General features: G+C 32.9%; 1 protein-coding gene across 13 annotated transcripts in view; it reads right to left on the reverse strand.

Annotated features, from left to right (window-relative positions):
- The window catches only part of LOC106789166 (PH and SEC7 domain-containing protein 2), a 72,038-nt gene that overhangs the window by 3,665 nt on the left and 48,050 nt on the right, over positions 1–20,323 (reverse strand). For 5 of the 13 annotated variants that reach the window (XM_014753141.1, XM_014753160.1, XM_014753151.1 and 2 more), the window contains 11 exons: positions 17,920–17,973; positions 7,159–7,549; positions 5,158–6,469; positions 4,833–5,071; positions 4,525–4,718; positions 4,200–4,392; positions 3,923–4,092; positions 3,587–3,803; positions 3,176–3,320; positions 2,580–2,723; positions 528–2,259 (listed from right to left, as the gene is read on the reverse strand). In XM_014753141.1, coding sequence (XP_014608627.1) covers positions 2,011–2,259; positions 2,580–2,723; positions 3,176–3,320; positions 3,587–3,803; positions 3,923–4,092; positions 4,200–4,392; positions 4,525–4,718; positions 4,833–5,071; positions 5,158–6,469; positions 7,159–7,549; positions 17,920–17,973 — 3,308 coding nt within the window. In that variant the 3' untranslated portion in view covers positions 528–2,010. The other 8 variants (XM_014753202.1, XM_014753219.1, XM_014753229.1 and 5 more) reach the window with 5 other exon arrangements.

A 20,323-nucleotide genomic window follows, 5' to 3' on the forward strand; every position in this document is an offset into this window, starting at 1 on the left:
CATAGTTTGTTTGTTTTTGTTGTTGTTGTTGTTGTTAAAAATATAACTATGTGTGCGGTTACACGAGGGAAAAACAAAGAAAAAAAAATTACAATAATAGAAAAAAAAAAAAGAACAAATTTTTGAATGATTTTCTTGAATTTCTCTTCATCCAAAACTTTTCAATAAATTTGATAATTCCTCTTTAACTACAAACCCAAAATTGCAAACTAAAAAAAAGAAAATATATATATAATACTTATAATTATATTCGTTAAACACCTATGATCTGTAAAGATCTTATCTCTATAGGAGAAAAATATTATTGGATAAAAATGCGCTATTTTGTATGTATGACGAGAAAAAGATTAAATGATAAGACATTGAAAGTTGCAATAAATCGTCGCTTCGTGCAAAAGCAACTTATCTTCTATATAGTAATAATAATAGTAATAATAATAATAATAATAATAATAATATATAGCGTATCCATTTGCAAAAGATAGACACATAGTTATTTGGTATACTTCTTTTCTTTCTTCATTTTGTTTTTTTTTTTTAAAGTACGAAAAAAGCGATATTACATTGTTCACGTCATTAGAATGTAATTGTAAAATAAGCCAATGAGCAGTTTTATGAAATGTTAGTTTAAAAAAGGAAAGAAAAGAAAAAAGAAGAAGAAAAAGAAAGAAAAAAGATGAACGAAAATTGTTTAAGAGCAGTAATAAGAAACGAAAAAAAAAATTGTTAGACGTTTCCGTAACGAGATAAATATTGTTTTATCTGATAACGAAAACAATTACACGTATTTAGATGGTAAATACTTTCGAATACTGTGTAATGTTTTTTAACCGAATATTAATCGAATGCATCTATACTTGTCGAGAGGCTAAAACATGATTATATATCTCGTTCGCATATATATGCATTTATATGTATATATATGACAACTTCCTTTTTGCATTTAAGACTTTGGTTTTCTTTTAGTTTCACTATAGATCTAACAACAAGAGGACAATGTCCTTTTATTGTTATTTTATAAGAATTCGTTTTGAATGAAACGTTATTATAATTATTTCCTAACATGCAGATGACTGATGTCGATCATTTTCTAATTGCGTGTGTATGTGTGCATGTGTCCCGTGTATGTGTATGCATGTAAGTTATGTGTATTTTACCATCGTTACCACTCTACACACACTCTTCTTGTTTTATATCTTTCTTCTCCCAAAGGCACGAAATTTTGAATCGAGCCTTTTCTAGATATTTAATCTCATAATGTGTGTGTGTGATCCTATGAGTTATAGTTATTAGCGAGTAATTTACACTAATGCCGAGTTAGTCTATTACCATTACCACCAATCACCACCGAACATTCATTTAATGCGAGTTTAATGTTTGTTTGTTTGTTTGTTTGTATTTTTTTTTTTTTTTTTAAGTGTACAGGCGAATATAAAACAGCAGTTTTCTTGACATTTAAAAACATCGTGTTAATCAATAAAATCAAGATCTCGTTAAAATACATGTTTCGAAATAGAAATTATTTTTCATATCGTGATTTTGATATAGATCAATCGAATTGAAAAACAAATATTTTCCAACAAAATGTCTCTCTTCAAATGATAACCATAAATGATAAATTTTGTTAACGTTAATATTATCTCCATCGAGATAATTACAAAAATTATCGAAATGATATAATGCATATAATTGAATTTTGAATAACAATGTATAAGAAATCTGCTGCATCGATTGATTATTATAATGTCGTACGAATATATTACAACTACCGTATTAATGATCGCCTGCTGTTTAGAATGATGGGGGTTATATGTATTAAAAGAAATAGTGTATGTGTGTGAGTACAAAGTACAATAAGATACAGTACTTAACAAGTGATGGAATCGAGTACATCGTTAGTTTCGGTTAATATCTCTTAGAAATTGGAGCTAATATTTCCGTATAGCTGCGCAATATTTGTAGGAGCAGCACGGATTAGACCACACATGCTGAAAATACACCCATCACACGTCAACCAATATCCCCGCAGTAGTCCTGACCATTTAGAAGATTACGGTTGTAAATGGCAGCCCTGTAACTGTACCTATTTATGGCTGGTCGATCAGGAACTGGAGGAGGTACTAACGCTACGTCAGCATTCAACAAAGCGCCACTTCCTTCATCCACTTCACCAATACTGCTTTCTACCAGAGATGGTTCAACTTCTGTGAATGCCAGTCTTGAACGTAACAAGTAGGCATACGTCTTATACCTTTTTAACTGTATTAACAAACAGATATACAAAAATGATGATATGATCATTCGCAAAATTAAAAAGAATATGACGTTTCGTTTGAATTTAATGAAGTTATGCAAAAAGCTATTGACCCTTGAGATTATTGAATTATATTATAGAATTTTTCTTTAATTGTATTACGCGCGACTTAAAAATTAAAATAATCGTACAATGTAAGAATTATTCTATATTTTGTTACGAAATAATAAGATCCGTATCGTCTTTAATAAATTTGGTTCTTTCTATTTCAAAGGTATGATGATAGATTTCAACATAACTTGATCCCAATAATAAATCATTGTACCTCGTGATACAAGTATGCACCCTTCTCTTTATAATTTTGTACGGCTAAAGCTTTAGCTCCTTTTTCCTGAGGATGTCGTTTATGTTCGTCCAATTCGGCTTCCAGTCTGTTAACTCTGTCCTCGTGGTCCCGTAACTGTTCTCTCTGGTAACATAACAAACAATCCGAAGAAGCGTCGATAAAAATTTTTTTGCAAAGCAATGACGAAACGATATTCAACAATTTCGACAGTTAATCGTGCAGGGTTTTCTTTAGAATGTATAATGCGTTCGATGATTATTTAATAACACCAGAATAATACGGCTGTTGGTTTCAAAGAAATCAAATAAATCGTTCTTCTCGCAAAAACCGTATGAGTGTACTACTTGTAAAGATACAAACTTAGAGAACGAAGCTTGCTTCGAGATTAGTGGTGGAAGGCTTGTAAATAAAGAAAGAATAAAAATAGATTATATTCCTCGTTGAGAAATTAACGCTGCGGAGAGATCTGATTAAAAATCATATAAAACCAATTTGTTTTTTTTTTCTTTTTTAAACAAATCTTCTTTTTTCAAGTCAATATAGTTTTTTTTTTTTTTATGTTTATTACTACTCACAGGAGATAATTTGGTGTGACTGCATGGTAACAGAGGCCGCTGAAATTTTCGTTGAGAACCGACGGCTCCTGCGAGAGGCTGGCAAGAGAAACTGGCGCATACAAAATTAATCGTGTCGATCCACGATTGAAGTTCTTTGGAATCGCTGGAAATACACAAAAAGAAAGAAATTCTTTTAAATCATATTCAATATTATTATTAATAAAAACAATATATTTTTTCTGTTTTATTAGTTCTCGCAAGATGTTAGAAGCATTGATTTGTAGAAGAGAAATTATAAAAACTCTAGCCCTGCCCCCCTTTAATTTACAATCCCAGGTGTCCTACGTGTTCTTCTTTGTGAGAAAAGAACAAACAATTATTACCAAATGAAAAGATTTGCATTTGAATGATCGTTAATGAATATAATACCTCGTTTGGAAAAGATATTCCGCTTGATCGGCAGTTTGTAGCCTGAAAACGTGTTGTTTCTTCGTGTAATCCGATGCTTTTGTAGCTAATGCATGATGAATACGTATCGCATTGTGTAAACTATCGTTACGGAAGCCATGCTCGTCTTTATGTAAATATAATACAAGCTCTCTCAATGTACAATAATACATCTTCCAACCTCTCTTTCCGAAGGGAGCTGAAAATATTTTGTTTAGGAAAAAAAAAAAAAAAAAAAAAAAGAAAAACCATGAGTTACAACAATAAACTTGAAAAGAGTATTGTATCGTATTATAAAATAGAAATGGTATAACAAACTTTTTTTCCCGTTTGAATCGTAACAACATTTGCGCATAACGTAACCCTTCTTGAACTCCGTAGCACCTGTAACATTTGGCACATCGAGAAATGGATTTCCAGTACCAGCTATCGCTGGTCCATCACCCTGTTGAATCACCTGAGCCGCCGTTTCGTCACCCTCATCATCCCTTGAAGAAATAAAATAAAATTATAATTCTATATTAATAAAAACAATTAACAAATAAACATATTAATCGAAGTATTAATTAATGATACTCGTTGAAGTTAAACTTACAAAGCCCAATCCAAGGGATAAGATTTGATAGCATTGTAAAGTTGCTTTAGCACCTCCCTAGGGAAATTATCACCGTCGTTGAGTTCTGATAAATTTTCTATAAACTCCGAGCACGACATTTTTCTACCGATATTCTGCCCATGAAGATCGGTATTTAGCAACATAATAGCACAAGTTAAAGTGTGAACAGCATCTGAAAAATATTCAAATATATGTGTACAATTGAAAATCATGAAACGAATGAATGAATGAATGAATGAATGAATGAATGAATGATCGATGATCGATTTTTTGTTGTTGTAGTTGTTTTAATGTACTTACGTACCTTGAGAGCGAAACGTGCCGGGATTACAATCAAGATACCTCTTAGAGAAATGTACAAGAACTCGCTCCCTTTCTTGGGTCTCTCCCGTTAAAGAGAACTGCACAAGGAACTTTCTTAGAGCCACGTCCAGCGTGTCTCGTTCAAAGTTGAAATATTTCAAGTACTCCTCGGCTACCGCTTTACTGAAGTCGTTGCTATAAATGAAGAAGGTTTTTCGTTAATGTATATACATATAAACACACATATTCCCATTTCGTCTTTTCAACTGACAAGTAAAAACGCGAAAAAAGAAGTAAAATGAACCATACTTTTTACTAAGATGTCTGGAGACATCGGATTTCTTAAAGCCATCTAAAGAAAATAGCCTTTTAGCTAGTCGAACGGCAGACGGTAGATCAACCGCTTTTGGACTGTAATGGAAGCTATGGAGACTCTCGATATCGCTTTCCTCGTCGGCCGATTGAGGTGGGGAAGCACTGCTATGTTTTTGATCGTCGTAGAATCCAGTACTGTAAGCTTCCCTTTCATCCTCGCTTTCCTTGAGCTCCTAGAAAAAGATCAGTCAGATGAAATTTGATTGATTAGAGATAATAATGATCAATGAGATCGTATTTCAAAGGATTGGCAACCTACCTGATAACCAACAAACTCTGGAGTAACGTTACCAGAGGTAAGAGTCGAAGGGGAGGATCGTTGGGCAGCATTTTGTACCGTAGAAATGTTCGGTGGTAAGAGATCAATGGAGGAAGCGTTACCACCACCACCAACACCAACACCACCCCCAGAAGGAATCGTCCTTCTCCTTGTCTGTCTTGGACTAGAGTTTCTCGAAGAAGAATCCTTGTCCGGTCCCTTAACTTGTATTACTATCCTATGTTCAGCCGAAGGGTCCTGCTGTTGCTGTTGTTGTTGTTGTTGTTGTTGTTGAGCGTAAGAAGGCGTAGCAGCGTTAGCATTCGATGCCGAGCTCTGCTTGAGTCTCCTCTGAGGTGGCTCGCTCGCGAGTATCGTCGAGTCACTGTCACTGGGATCACTGACCATCATAATGTCGCGCACACTGAGAATATCCATGGTCTCCTCGTCGTTGTAGTCCGGACTGGACATGTTGCTGATGGCCTCCGACTGGCTGAGGTCGCCGTTGGTGGGATGTAGGCCGGAGGTCGAGGAGGTGGTCCCGTCGCCCGAGGGTCCCACCAGGGCCGGCGGAGCAGTCGGTACCGGTGGTGGGAACCTACGGGATCCAGAATTGGAGGACATGACGGAGGACGAGACTGAGGTCGGGGAGGCAGGTGATAAGGAACGCTGAGGGCTCGTACCCTCCGTCGAGGAGGAGCTCGAGGAACTCGAGGGCGAGGATGAGGATTGAGAGGAGCTGCCGTTTTGGCAACAGGAGGTGCGCTCCGAGGCAGAGGACGAGCTAACCGGCGCGTTGTACGTCCAGACGATTCTCTCGCTGGACAGGCCCTGGCCGCTGTCCGGCCGCGTGTCCAACAGGGTATTTAGGCTGGACGTGACGTCATCGTCAATGTCTATGTCCACCGCGCTCATCGAAGGGTCCTTTTGGAATTGCAAGTGATCCTCGGAGCGCGAGGTACGTACGAAGCCGCTCGAATAACCGAAACTGCTCGCGGCGGCATTGGGCTTGCTAGAGTCGCCCTGGCTCGGGCATTGGCCGCCCTCGCGTTTGCTGATCCCGACCGGCGAAGTGCTGGCCGAGTTCGAGCCAGTGCACTTGTAAGCACGGTGATGGCCCAGCATCTCGTTAGGACTGGTAGGTACCGACTTATGATGGTGGTGATTGTGATGATTATGGTGATGGTGGGAGTGATGATTGTTGTACCTAAGCGAGTCGACCTTCTTCTGATACTTCGGCAGGAAACCGCTGCTTTGCTGCGTTCGCGACAGGTTCAGCATGAGATCGCCGGTCATCATATAAGCTTCGAACCTGAACGACAAATCACAATCGATCTACGTTATCATTCTATATTTTTTAAATACATAAAAAGCTGTACACGAATATATTTTCCAACCCGTTAACGACCAAACCTCGACGCCGGTCTTAAACTTTCTGATATCCGTCGCCTGTCGTCGTTGTCGCCGTCGTCGTCGGGTAAAACTTTTCAATGCGATAAACTTACTATTTTATGCTAAAACACATTTTATGAATCCTAAATGTGTCGCGAAGTTTCTCGCCAAGTTCATCGAGAGTTTTCCCTGAATAATCATTGGAAAAAGAGAAAAGCTCATCTGAGAACCTTTCATAACTTTTGGAACAATTAACGCAGGAGAACAATATACTTTCCTCTACTGTCCAAACGAAAAAAAAAAAAAAGACAAGTTGCTTTTGATAATAACCGAAATAATTCGGTGTAAATACTTTTTTCAATTTAATCCCGTTAATCCTTAATGAATTATATTATATAAATAATCCATGAATATAAACATAGGTCCAAAATAAATCACAATAATTTTTCGAAAATCTGGGATTAGTCATTTAAAAAAGAAAAAATCAAACTATACTTTAACTGTACTTTAAATTGTTAAAAAAAAAAAAGGTGTCCCATCGAAATGTATTCTTTTATAACACGAGAAAGCCCCGTATAAAATATATTCTAGATTAGATTAAGGACTTACCTAGGCGTGTTCTTTTGACGACCAAACTTTTCACCAGAAAGTGGCTCCCACTGAGCACGTTCTTCTTCCTTGAAGCTATCCATTGGTGGTAAAAGGGCTTCCAAATCTGAGGAACTCGAAGGATCGCTATAGGAACCATTGCTTCTGGTGGAATACTGCGTGGCCCCACCACCTTGAGGATTTTGGGGTGAATTTACGGCTAACACCGGTGAGCCAGATTTTCTCGATTCCTCGTTTTCACAACCACTACTCGACGACGATTTAACGTCTCTAGAGTTTAACGCGATTGAACTTTCTTCCCGAGTTGTTTTCCCAATTTCGCTTGCATTCTCCTCGAGGGTTGCATCCCCGGGTGACAGGAGTCGACGCACGTGCGCCTTTATCGCGGGATCTACGATAATTAAACAAACAAACAAACAAAAAACAACAAGAACAAATAAAAGTAAAGAATAACAAATTGATTTTTTAATCACACACAGTTATTAAATATTTAATCACTTTTAAGTGCCAAGTTGGGTTCACCAAATATCAATAGGATACAACGCATGGGTTCATTTTCAAGGTAAAGTAAAATAATTCGATAACTTAGATATATTTTTCAAGATTTATAAAAATAATAGATCATTTTTTGTAATGTTCTCAGGAGTACCTTATATAGAGAAACACCAAATGTGTGTTTCCAAAAGAAAAAAAAAGAAAAAAGAAAACTGAAGAAACACAAGGGATTTGTTTAGGGTGCTGGTGAAAGTTAGAAAAGTGCTTCAAGGATATTTTGCCATAAAAAAGGAGATGCTCATAAAAATAATATTACAAAAGAAAACGGTTGACTGATTCGTGAAAACTTACTTACGTAAAAATAACATTAGAGAAAAAAAAAAGGAAATTCCTAATTCGTTCAATAAACAATTACTACGTGAATTTGATCTGTTGCATAACTTAATACGGGATTCTAAATCACAATACGTTTATCCATCTAACATTTTGAATGATCAAACAACAACTGATGACAATGATGATGATATCACGAGTATCGTAACAGAATATTAAATCACTTTTGTAATATTTGGAAAATACAACGAAATCATGAGATTACGAAGCACGAGTATGGTTGCACTTTAAGCATGCTAAAAATACTCGAATGAGAGAGAGGACAAGGAGGAGTAAGAGTCTCGTTGAATACAAACGACACCGAACGAGGACAAAAATGTACCTTTAACATCTAGAATATAGTTATATATATATATATATATATATATATATATATATATATTCTAAAATACAGTATTGTACCATAATCTCTTTCTCTGTTAATCTTTCAGTTTCACTATAAGAACGACTAAATTAGCTTCGTTATCGTTTGATCGCCCTCTTTTGGTTAACTCTGTCCTTAACGAGGAACCGACTACTCGGATAACTTTCGTAGAAATCTCAGAAGAAAGTATCATTATTATATATACGGGGTGAACTTTCAGTTAACCCTTTGCACAATTTTTACATCATTCCTCAAATTATTCCATACAAATAAATGATTTACACAATGCTCGTTAACGTGATAACAATTTTTGTTTTTTTTTTCTCGATTCGACTTGTTAATTTATTTCATTCGAATACTATACCATTAAAAATATTCGTTTTCATTTATTTTATTAATTCATTTTATCGAACGTAATCTCTCGGAAAAACACTTATTTTACAATAACGAATAATATATTTCGTAAGATTTAACAATTGAGACTAATTCTTCGTGTTCGATGAATTATTCAAAAATATTCTCTTTGCTTATTCTTATCAAAAAAAAAAAAAAAAAGAAAATTTAAAAAATTCATGATAATTAATTTTATAAGAAAAACTTTAGATGTTAATCATGTGATCTGTGGATTTGTGATATCGGTCAAATTGTTTCTTTAACTTTCGATAAAAAAAAAAATATCAAGAAGAAGAAAATGAAGAAGAAGAAGCATTGTCCTTAACGATAGTTAGAGTTGTTCTCGTGGGAAGCCTAATTTCAACTTCACCCTTCTTCCCTCTAACCCTTATCCAGTTTCATCGACCGTATCCACACCCTCGTCGCATCGCAGCATGGCGCAAATTCGGAGTATGCGAGTTTAACTACACCCCACCTATCCACCCCCTCCCCAACCTGAGCAAAGGTTAGAGCCACCGCCTAGAACGATATTCTCAGCTTATACAGGGTGTCAAGAAGAAGTGTTCAAAGTTTTAAAGATCCTTTTGGATTATATACTTGGTAAATAATTTAATAATCATAATAATAATAATAATAAATGTTTCCCCCTTACCTCTCTAGGTGTATCGTACAATTTTGATAGATACACTTTACGGGATCAAGTTAAATAATTCAATTAGAATCCGAAAATCGTGACTTTTTACAAACGTGTACAAATTTACAATCGTTAAACGTTATGAATTTTTGATTGGCAAGTGATTTATTTTGTTGAAGGAGATTCATCAACGAGAATTAATATTTAAAAGTATATCATTTTTGTCATTTAATCAGAGTTGAGTTTATCAAGTTAGAAATCTGAATGTATTCTTATTAACTATTACAATAATTTTAATCACTTAACTCTCTCTGTGACTCGTCGTTTGAATATAATACTCGTCATTTACAATTAAATTGTTAACGATAGAACTTGATGATAAATCCAAAAAGAAAAAAGAAAAAATGATCGTTGATTAGCAAAAAAAAAAGAAAAGAAAAGAAAAGAAAAATTGGCAAATCGATAAATAGCTTATTTCCATGATAATAATACTCGTGTGAGTTTTCCTCTTTTCATAAAAGTACTACTACTAACTACTACTATTAGTATATATTTCGTGTCGGTTCAAAGCATCTCTCGTCGTATCTGGGACAAGTTTTTCGACGAGGTAAAAAGAGAAAGAAAGAAAGAAAGAAAGAAAGAAAGAAAGAAAGAGAAAAAAATAGGAACACTCGCGAAGTCTGATTAAAAAGCCGGCAGCAGACGGTTATTTCATGGGCCCCCGAGAGTAAAAGAAGAAAATTTATTGCCAACGCGTGCAGGACTTCAAAGTCGACTTAGAAAACGAATACGCGGATCGTGTGCGCCAAAGAAAACTTTTCCGCGTCCAGATGTTGTTTTTCTTTTTTTTTTTTTTTTTTTTGTCGCTTATTCCTCCTTGACATTCCCTCGGTGATTTTACAATGATAAAGAAGATAAAACTACCCTCCAAATTGAACGTTTACTTAGTAACTATATAACATTTATACGTTTATTCCTTTATCTAACTATTGTACTATATTACTAGATATAAATAGTATATACGTGTACACTACTATTGGCTAAAAAGTTCCAATCCCACCCTCAACCCTAATCTCAAATATAGAGATATAGAAAATTTAGAAGAAGATAAAAACAAAAAGTGAACTTAAGTAATACGAGTATCATCTTTTATATATTTTGTATTTTATTTTATTTTTTTTTAATTTTATTAAAAATGTTTAATAATTTTAAATATTCATATACGTGGATACATAAGAGATAGATTTTCATCCAATATGAATGTAAAAGTAAAACAAGAAGAAGAAGAAGAAGAAGAAGAGGTCAATGAAGTTGTACGAGTTTCACGGAAGTAAGATTTACGAGTAACAGAAAAAGGTTGTCCCTTTTAAATAATATATGAACGCCCACGCGACGAATGATCGAACAAAAGGAAAAAATATGGAATACCCAGAACATTTCATTGGTTCATTCGGTTCGTTGGGCCAGTATGTGTCTTCGGACATTTTTCTTCAAAGAATAAGAATTCCTCGGAGTATCATAGACCCCTTAAGGGAAAAAAGAAACATTTTTCTTCGGATATAAGACAACACGTACACCATTCTCAACAGTAATCCTAATACTTTCGTCTCGTAAACGTTCTCGGATTACACCATTTTTTTATCTTACTTTTTCTTCCTATTCTTATTTTTATATATATTATTATATATTGTTTTCTTTCTATATTCCTATTCCTATATTTCTCTTCCTCTTCCTACTTTAAACCGTAGACTATCGACGATCGATAAATCACCCCCGTAGAAAATCGTTGGCTATTTTCTTTCTCTCTCGGTTGCTCGTCGTTTGATCGTTCGTCCGTGTACCTAATCATTCGCCACTCTTTACTACTTTTTTCTTTTTCTTTTCCTTTTTTTTTTTCCTTTTTTTCATTCACCCTTTTTCCTCCCCCTTCAGTCTGCTTTACCTATCAACCAATCTGTAGATTCTACCGATAGCTATCTGTCACTCTCGAGTTCAATTTTGTTCGGATTTTACTTCAAGGATAACTATCATCCTTGATGTAAAATCTTTATAGAATTGTGGATATATACTTATATAATTTAAGGAAAAAGATTCGTTCGAATTTATACCAATCCCGCTTATTCTCATTCCCCGATCATTAATCTTCTTAGATTCTACTCTTATTCGGATTTGAAATAAGAAAGAATAAAAGAAAAAGACATTTTAATAGAATTTTTATCCACAAACTATTTGCAAAATCTAAATACAATGTATACTATTTAATAAAATACAAATTATTGTCTATGTAAAATTACTAAAGAGACAAAAACAAAAAAAAATAGGGACAATCTTTTGGGACGATCTAATTAAAAATAATTCTCCGTTTAATTGAAAAATTACACCCCCCCCACTCACCCCCCCCCAAAAAAATCTTGCGAAATAGAATGAATTTTGATGAAAAGGTGCCAAAAAAACAACTGTGTTCGCATGCGGTTTACCGATTATCTGAATTTTTTCGTACCGTCGTTCTACAACACGATTTATCTTTTTATCTTTCCATCTATCTATCTATCTATCTATCTATCTGCGCCTATCATTTTTTCCTCTTACGCTATTTGCCTCGATTCACATTCACGTTGAGTCTGAAAAACACACGTACACGTACACGTCTACTTACACGTATGCACGTACACCCATACAAAACCATAAATGCACAGACGTATTATATATTACTATCATGGGTACCAACAAAGAGGTGGCAATTTTCTTTCACATTGTCGCACGATTATGGCCTTGGTGGTAACGGTATTACACTATTATTATATTATCTCGTTCAGGTTCAAGTGCATATACACATAACACGATCAACAACTACGACTACGACTATCACTCGTTCTATCATTAGATCGAAAAATATATATATATAAAAAGAAATAAAAATAATTTTTTTCTTCACGATATATCCATTCTTTATAATGATCGACAATTTTTTTTCTTCGTATTATTCATATTTTTCATATTTTCTCGAAATGCAAATAATTATGCTCTAACAATATCCGATATTGGATAAAAATAATACAAATACAGATGTTACATAAATATAATAGTTATTCAATTATTTGGAGAAAAAAAAAATATTCCATATATTTTCCATAAAGTAAGATAAAAGAAACGCGTTGCAAGATATTAATTATCAATAGATAAAACATTATATTATCTGTTTTTGAAATGATTATTACCTTATGCATATCAAAATTATCATACTACATTGTTTTTGAATTTTCCATACGTATTTGTTTTTCCATTTTCAAAGGGTAAAATATCACTGGTATTAGAATAACTCTATGGTAAATAATATGCAATCATTTAAATGTTAAAATACACACACATATACATATATATTTTTTGAAATTGTAAAAATTCAATTAGTTTGTCTTATTCGTATAAAGAATCTAGTGAAATAATATTTTTGTCTTTCTTTTTTTCTTTTTTTTTTTTTGGAAACAAAATAAAAAATGTATAAGAAACAAACGGAAGTATGATATAAGCATTAAGAATTCGTTTTTACCGACTAATATTCTCATGAGATTCCTATTATTATTTGTTCAAGTTCAAGAACGCGAACGCGTGCCAAGAGACTTACTGTTCTATCATTAGATCGGTCTTGTCTAGGGTTCACTAACCAAGCGATTCGAACTTCCTCTTCATATTCTTCCTCGAACATATTTTTTCCCCGTTTGAAAAATAGATAATCATCTATCTATCTATCTATCTATCTAACCGAAATTTTGTTTAATATAAAGAAATAATAATCAAAGGATTCGATGAAATTAATTTCATAATCTGTATAGAATTCTTAAACTAAACCCCCCTCATAAAATTTGCACATTAAAAAAAAAATCGAGGATACGTAAATGATTTTTTTGTTCTTCTTCTTCATTATGATACCAATTATCGATAATAGATGTAATATTTTAGATTACAATTGTTATTATTATTTATGAAGGTAATTTAATTTTTTTTTTTTTACTGAATTGCAAAATTTAAATTTGAGATTGTGATAAATCGTATAATACACAAAAATATATACATAGTTACGAATCAGAGTGGGGGGTAGAGGGTGGGCTAAGTAAAATACAGATGATTTTTATTTTTATTAATCATTCGATTTTACGAACAAGAATTGTTTAATTTATTATTTAAAACCACCACTAAATTGATTATTTTCTGTTATTAAATCCCCCCCTCAAAAAAAAATAATTAAAAAAAATACAAACCACACACAAACAATATAAAATGACAATATCAATGTAATAGAAAAATACTGCGTACGTGAATAATTGATGAAACAAAATGAGAAATAGGAAAGAAGAAAAATCCAAATTTTCAAAAAATAGTCACGATTTCTTAATAAAAAATAATTGTTTTTTCTAATTTTATGCTAATAGGATGAGATCATCATCGAGAAAACAAGGAAGCTAGGAAACAAACTAAAGAGAGAAAGAGGATAGTTAGTTGGCGTCTTTGAATAAGAGACAAGGAAGTTTAATCATGCGTGTGAGCAGCAGCAACGAACGATAATACGATGGCAGCAAGTGTCTGCAAGCTACCAACCGAATGACTCATGTATATAACATACACCATACACATATATACACTATTAGCAAAAAGTTTGGAATTCGTATTACCAACTAAACCAGGAAGAAAACCAAAAGAAAAAAAAATGTAGTCGCGTGGATGCCGTATATATCCGGCATCATAATAAAAAGTGAATTTAAAAAAACTTGATGCATATAAATCAATACATCAAAAATAATTGAATCTCTTGAAACGTCATTTAACTAATCGATATAATTCGATACTTGAAAGTATCTAAGATAGTTTAAAAATAAAATCGATTAAAATGCAACGATGATCTATAATTTTCGTTTCTGTTCAACGATTATCCCCATTTATATACAACATGAGATTAATTAAACAACGGTGGTTCATTAATCCGCGGTTTAACGTCGAGTAAATAGTAAAAAGCTGATTGTTAAATCGATATTTGAAAATAAATCGATACGACTAACGAACGAACGATCAAAACGAACGATCAAAACGAACGAAACATGATGAACAATTCATCGATTAAATGACTACGAGAAAATTAGAAAATTAGAAACGTTTAAGTAGGGTATAGCCAATTTCGAATGGTAACAAGAGAAATACCTATCTACATATTTATACATGTATACAATAAATGTATATATATATATATATATAGATGTATATAATCGAAAGCTCATTCTCATTCGAGAATGAGTAACGAGAGATAGAAAATTCAAGGGACGTTTTGCACGACCGATTTATATACCCAAGCAGCGAGATAATTAACTTGGCAAATAGACCGGACGTGAATTCTTGCCCCGTTAGAGAAGAAACGGAAAAAGAAGAAAGAGTATTTGATAGAAGAAGAAGAAGAAGAAGAAGTAGTAGAGAACGAGAGGAATGAAGCACGAGGACAAAAGAGAAAAATACGAACACGGTGTTATATAGAAAGAAATAGAAACCTTTAAAATAGAGAGAGAGAAATAGTGAGAGAAATGGATAGACAGAGATGAACGGATCAGACAGATTTATAGCTAGAATGAGAAATACAGAGAACAATCCCATTGAAAACGGACAGACGAATTAGATCGTTCTGTGAAAAGAGACGGAGAAAGGAATTAATGATCGAAAAAGAAATAAATAAACAGACTTTTCTTTTATTGATTAAAAAAATAAAGACAGGGATATATCTAAAAAGAATGATAAAGGGAATAGATAATCAAAACTAGATAATGGGTTTAGGTGAAAATAAAAATAAACGTTAGTAAGAAAGAATGATGGAAACTAGATAGATTGTTTTTCAAAAAATTCATTATTGTGTTAGACAATTTCTAATATCAATTGATTACTATGTCTTCAATTAACAATAACATGACCAAGTGTTAGTCTCTAATAAATCAAAATTGTTTAGATTATTGAAATAAATAAGAATCATTTTTAATCTTATACACTTTTTTCCAAATTCTTTTCTTACAAATTGTCGAAAAAAGAAAAACAAAACAGAAAAATAATAAGAAAAATATGAAATGTATAAATTGTTACAAAAAAAAAAAAAAGAAATTAATTATTGTTAAACAATATTTGATAGCAATTGATTACTATGTCTTGAACAAACAATGAACATGACCAAATGTGAAGGTATAGTTTTCTCGTCAATGGGAATTTGCTAACAACACTTCTATGAATGATACGTTTAGTTTCTACCAATAGAAATCAACCAACTGAACAGAATCAATCTATTATTATCACGATTACTACCTATCTAATCGTCAATCGTGATCGTGATCGTTGGTCATGGTGTCATCGTGGTCATCCCTACTACCAATCGAAGAATAATCATCGAACAGTATATACAAACCACCAAACTATGTTTACAGAAGTTGTCTCGCGTGGTCTCTCATTACCCGGACATCCCGTTGATATGTTTTCCACGCTCTCGAATTGATAATGCGAGTCCAGGAATACAACGACCTTGTTTTCGAGAGCTTGCTTTCGAACAGGAACCCTCCCTCCCTACCTACCTACCTACCTCTTCTCCTCTTCATGCGAAATCAGCTAAAGCTCTTTCTCTTTCTCACACATTCACAACACATACAGTATTTACAGTACAGAATTACACATACATATATATATATATACATACGTGTACATGCATTTATAATAATGTCTCTCTATCTATGTCTCTCTCTCTGTCTCTCAAACAAGTTCGCAAATTACAAAACAGTTGGGAAAGTAATTAATGAAATCGTTTCTTTCTCTCTTTTTTTTTGTTTTTTTTTTTGTTGTTCGTTTTTAACAGAGAAACTCGTTAAAAATTTCACTTGGAATGATCCTTCCCTTCCTTATTTCCTTACTTTTTATTTTAAATCCTTCTTTTTCTTCATCCCTAGTCTCTATCTGTCTCTTTTTTCTTTGTTTTGTTTGTTTCGTTTACATTGACAAGAAAGACAAGGGATGGGAAAAGAAGAATAGAAAAAGTTTCTAACCCGTAGGTCCGATTTAATTGCAATTCTTGTTATTGCGAGAAAGACACGGCAAAGAAAACAATGGGACATTACTTCTCGTTACCCCACCCCCCCTACCCTCTTTCCCCTGGCCCATTTATTCTTCTTCTTTAACAACAACAACAACAACAACAACTCGAACGTTTTCTAATCTTTCGAACGATTCAACGATCAACTCGATGACGCATTCAACCTTTTTCCGTTCTCGATAGGAATTACAATTGATTACGGTTTCATTTAGGTGAAAAGAAGAAAAAAAAAAAAAAAAAAAAAAAAGGAAAAAAAAATTTAAAAAAAAAAAAAAAAAATATAATACGATATGTTAGAATGTGCAATTGGAATGTAAAATTGATTTCGTTCAAGGACGCCTATCCCCCCTTCACAGAGTTTTCTCGCGTTATCCAATAATTCTCGATCTCGAAATTACTGTTATCGATATTTATTACGTTTTTTTTTATTTATTTATTTATTTATTTTTGTCTTACGCGAAGAAAATTATTGACAGAAGAAGAACGAGTCGAATCGATCTTTTTTGTATTTTATCATTCTCAAGTGCATGCTCGATGATTATTGTATCATTGTCTTTTATGTGTTTACAACGTGACCCCCTTTTTCTACGGTTCGATTGTTCCCTTCTTCTGATACGTTTAAGAAAAATAATTACGATAACGCGCGTGTTGGTAAGATAAAATAGAATTATTTCCAACTGAAATCAATTATTGTATTAGTATTATACGATGGTTGTTTGTGTCTATTAGTGTTAAAAATTTATTAGAAATGATCATGAGATATTTTTTTTGGATGGGTAACGTTAACGCGACGAAATTTTATTATTATATCACTTTCAAATGCAATTTTAATGCAATTTAATTCGCAGTAATATTTTCCAATTTGTTCGTAATTTAAATATAATTTCCTTTTTTTCTTTTTTTTTCTTTCTGATAATTTGAGATCATTTAATTAAGGATAGATTAATTTGGAAATAAACGAGGATTATTTTATACCTTGTTTTCTTAGAAAAATTTTCGTTTCGAAATATATCATCGTCTGTTCAAAAAAAAAAAAAAAAAAAAAAAAAAAAAAACAGGATAAATAAAGAGAATCTTCGCTGATCTTTGGAATAACACGCGACTTACGTTAATTCTCAAAATAATTTTGTTTCTATATAGAGAAGATAAGTGAAGATAAAAGAAACGATAAATAAATAAATAAGAAATATTGGAGAATATATAAAATTAAAAACGATACACCCAGTATATATTAAATACACTTGGCGTATGCACGAAGGTTGTGTGTTGTTTCGAGAATACGTCGATGTTTCTTCTCTCTTAGAGAAATAAAAGAAAATTTGCAATGGAAATAGGGTGGTGGTGGTGGTGGTGGTGGTGGTAGGTACGTTCTTGACTTACCCCTTCTTAGCTTCAGGGTGACGGGGTCCGATGAGAGCCGCAGACATTTCAGCACTGAAACAGAAAGATGCTGAGAGAAAAGAGTAAAAAATAAAAAAGATGAAGAGAAAGGGAGACTTCGGTGTGTGTGAGAGAGAGAAAGAGAGAAAGGGAAGTAAAGGGAATGTCCTGAAAGAACGAGTGAGTGAGTGAGTGAGTGAAAGAGTGAAAGAGAGAAAGAGAACAAGGCAACCTCGAGAAGTGGGTGGGTCTGGTGACTGGAATGAGAAGTACGTGGGTCGACCTGGTGCTTTCTACATTGAGGTAGAACACGTCTATAAGCTAAACCGAGCTTAGAAGGTACTCTACGACATTGCTAACTATAATTTATGAAGGTTATCATCAGTATGATACACTGCTATGATTAAGATAGGTAACCCAAAAAAAAAAAAATCTAATTTTTAGAATATTTTTAGATTATTTTTATTTTCTTTTTAAACAAAATTTTACTCGATTTAAATATATATAATTATATTGGATGGAAATTTAAATATATATATATATATATAATAATAATAATTTATATATATATATACTTTCCTCTCTAAACAAAAAAAAAAAGAAAAAACTAGGCAAGAATATCGATGACATTATAAAATAGTGAAGATGAAACAAATAAAGAACATAAAAAACAATACGCACAGTATATACATTGTCTCATAGAGATGAACGTGATAAAAGTAGGAATTGCAACACCTGGAGGTGTACGAGGAATTCGTTTTAAAATGCGACATTAAAAACGCATTAACAAGTTATTCTCGTACATCCTCATCGTAATTTATAGTTTTCTAAGAAGGAAGAAATCACTAACTTGATCTAAAGTTCAAAGTTCGTCAGACGTCTTTTAACAGAGGACACCGAGGAGTATGCACACATATGATATAACAAATACATATACATATATATATATACAAAAAATGTTTCAAAATATGTGAACATAATTTTTACGAATGGTTTTAACATATCACGCTAAAATAAAAACAAAAGATCCCGAACAAATATGCACATAGAATAAAGGTGAATAAAAAAAAAAAAATAAAAAAAAAAAAAAAAAGAGAAAAAAATTACAAGATACGATATATCAAACGTAAAAATTAATTCAGTGCCTTGACATTAAATTCGTTGCATCGAGAAATCACCATAACTTTTTTTTTTTTTTCTTTTCGTCAATGATATTAAACAATAATTGTCTAAAAGTGAACACCTAAATTCAAGATAATCATTTAGAGACAATTAAGAAAAATAACGAATGCATATGATTAGTATATAAATAATATTATTAAATTTATGTTTATATAAAAGAGGTACCGAATTAACTTCTACACCTAATATAAAAGAAGAAAGAAAGAAAGAAATAGAGATAGTAGAACAAAGAAAAATATCAAGTAGTCAAATTAAATAAGTATACTTCTTAAAAGAAAGATATGTTATCTCTGCTTGAAATTGTCATAGGTCAGGAGGCTTATTTCTTTCTCTCTCTCTCTCTCTCTCTCTCTCTCTCTCTTTCTCTCTCTCTCTCTCTCTCTCTCTCTCTCTCTCTCTCTTTCTTTCTTTCTTTCTTTCTCACTCATATTTTCCAACACGTAGACACTTAGGTACTTTTACTACACGTACTTTACTTTTTATAATAGTTGAAGAAGTCCAGACTGAATTCTACCCCTCCCTCCTACCCCCACCCACTTCCCCCTACAATCCCCTCAAACACAGATAGAAAGGAACACATAAACCGAGATAATGTAAATAATGCAGCTGAAAAATTCTTCACCGACTTTATAGAAGTGTTCATAGTAGTAGAAAAAAGGAGAAGATATACACACACACACACACACACATACACATTTTAAAAAACGATCTTTTTCATAATTATTCTCGCACGTTTCGTCATTTAAAAATACTTTTCATAGTCCTCGCGCCGTTCCATGGCATCCCGCGGACGTTTCATCAAGCAGATATATTCTCTCTCTCTCTCTCTCTCTCTCTCTCTCTCTCTCTCTCTCTTTTCTTTCTTTTTTTTTTTTATTTTTCCTTCCTTTTTATTTTTCTTCTTCTTCTTCTTTCCTTGAGAAGATACGACGTAAAGTACATCTTCCGCGTGATAAGTATAATAATACACGACTACGTTTATTCGCGTCGTTGAAATTTAAATGGAATTTGCATTACGAGATACTCTCGACTTTATTGTTGTTTTCGTTTTTTCGTTTATTATTCTAATAATTATTATTACTTTGGAAAAGAGAGAGATAGAGAGAGAGAGAAATATCTATAAAATAATTTATCTTATAGACAAGAAGATTATCGGACATTTAATCGCAATTTACGTTTTTAGAAAAAAACGTAAAGAAAAAATTAATGATTCGTGGTGAAC

Source organism: Polistes canadensis, unplaced genomic scaffold, assembly GCF_001313835.1.
Source record: "Polistes canadensis isolate GaletaPanama2010 unplaced genomic scaffold, ASM131383v1 scaffold_6, whole genome shotgun sequence".
Taxonomy (NCBI): Eukaryota; Metazoa; Arthropoda; class Insecta; order Hymenoptera; family Vespidae; genus Polistes; species Polistes canadensis.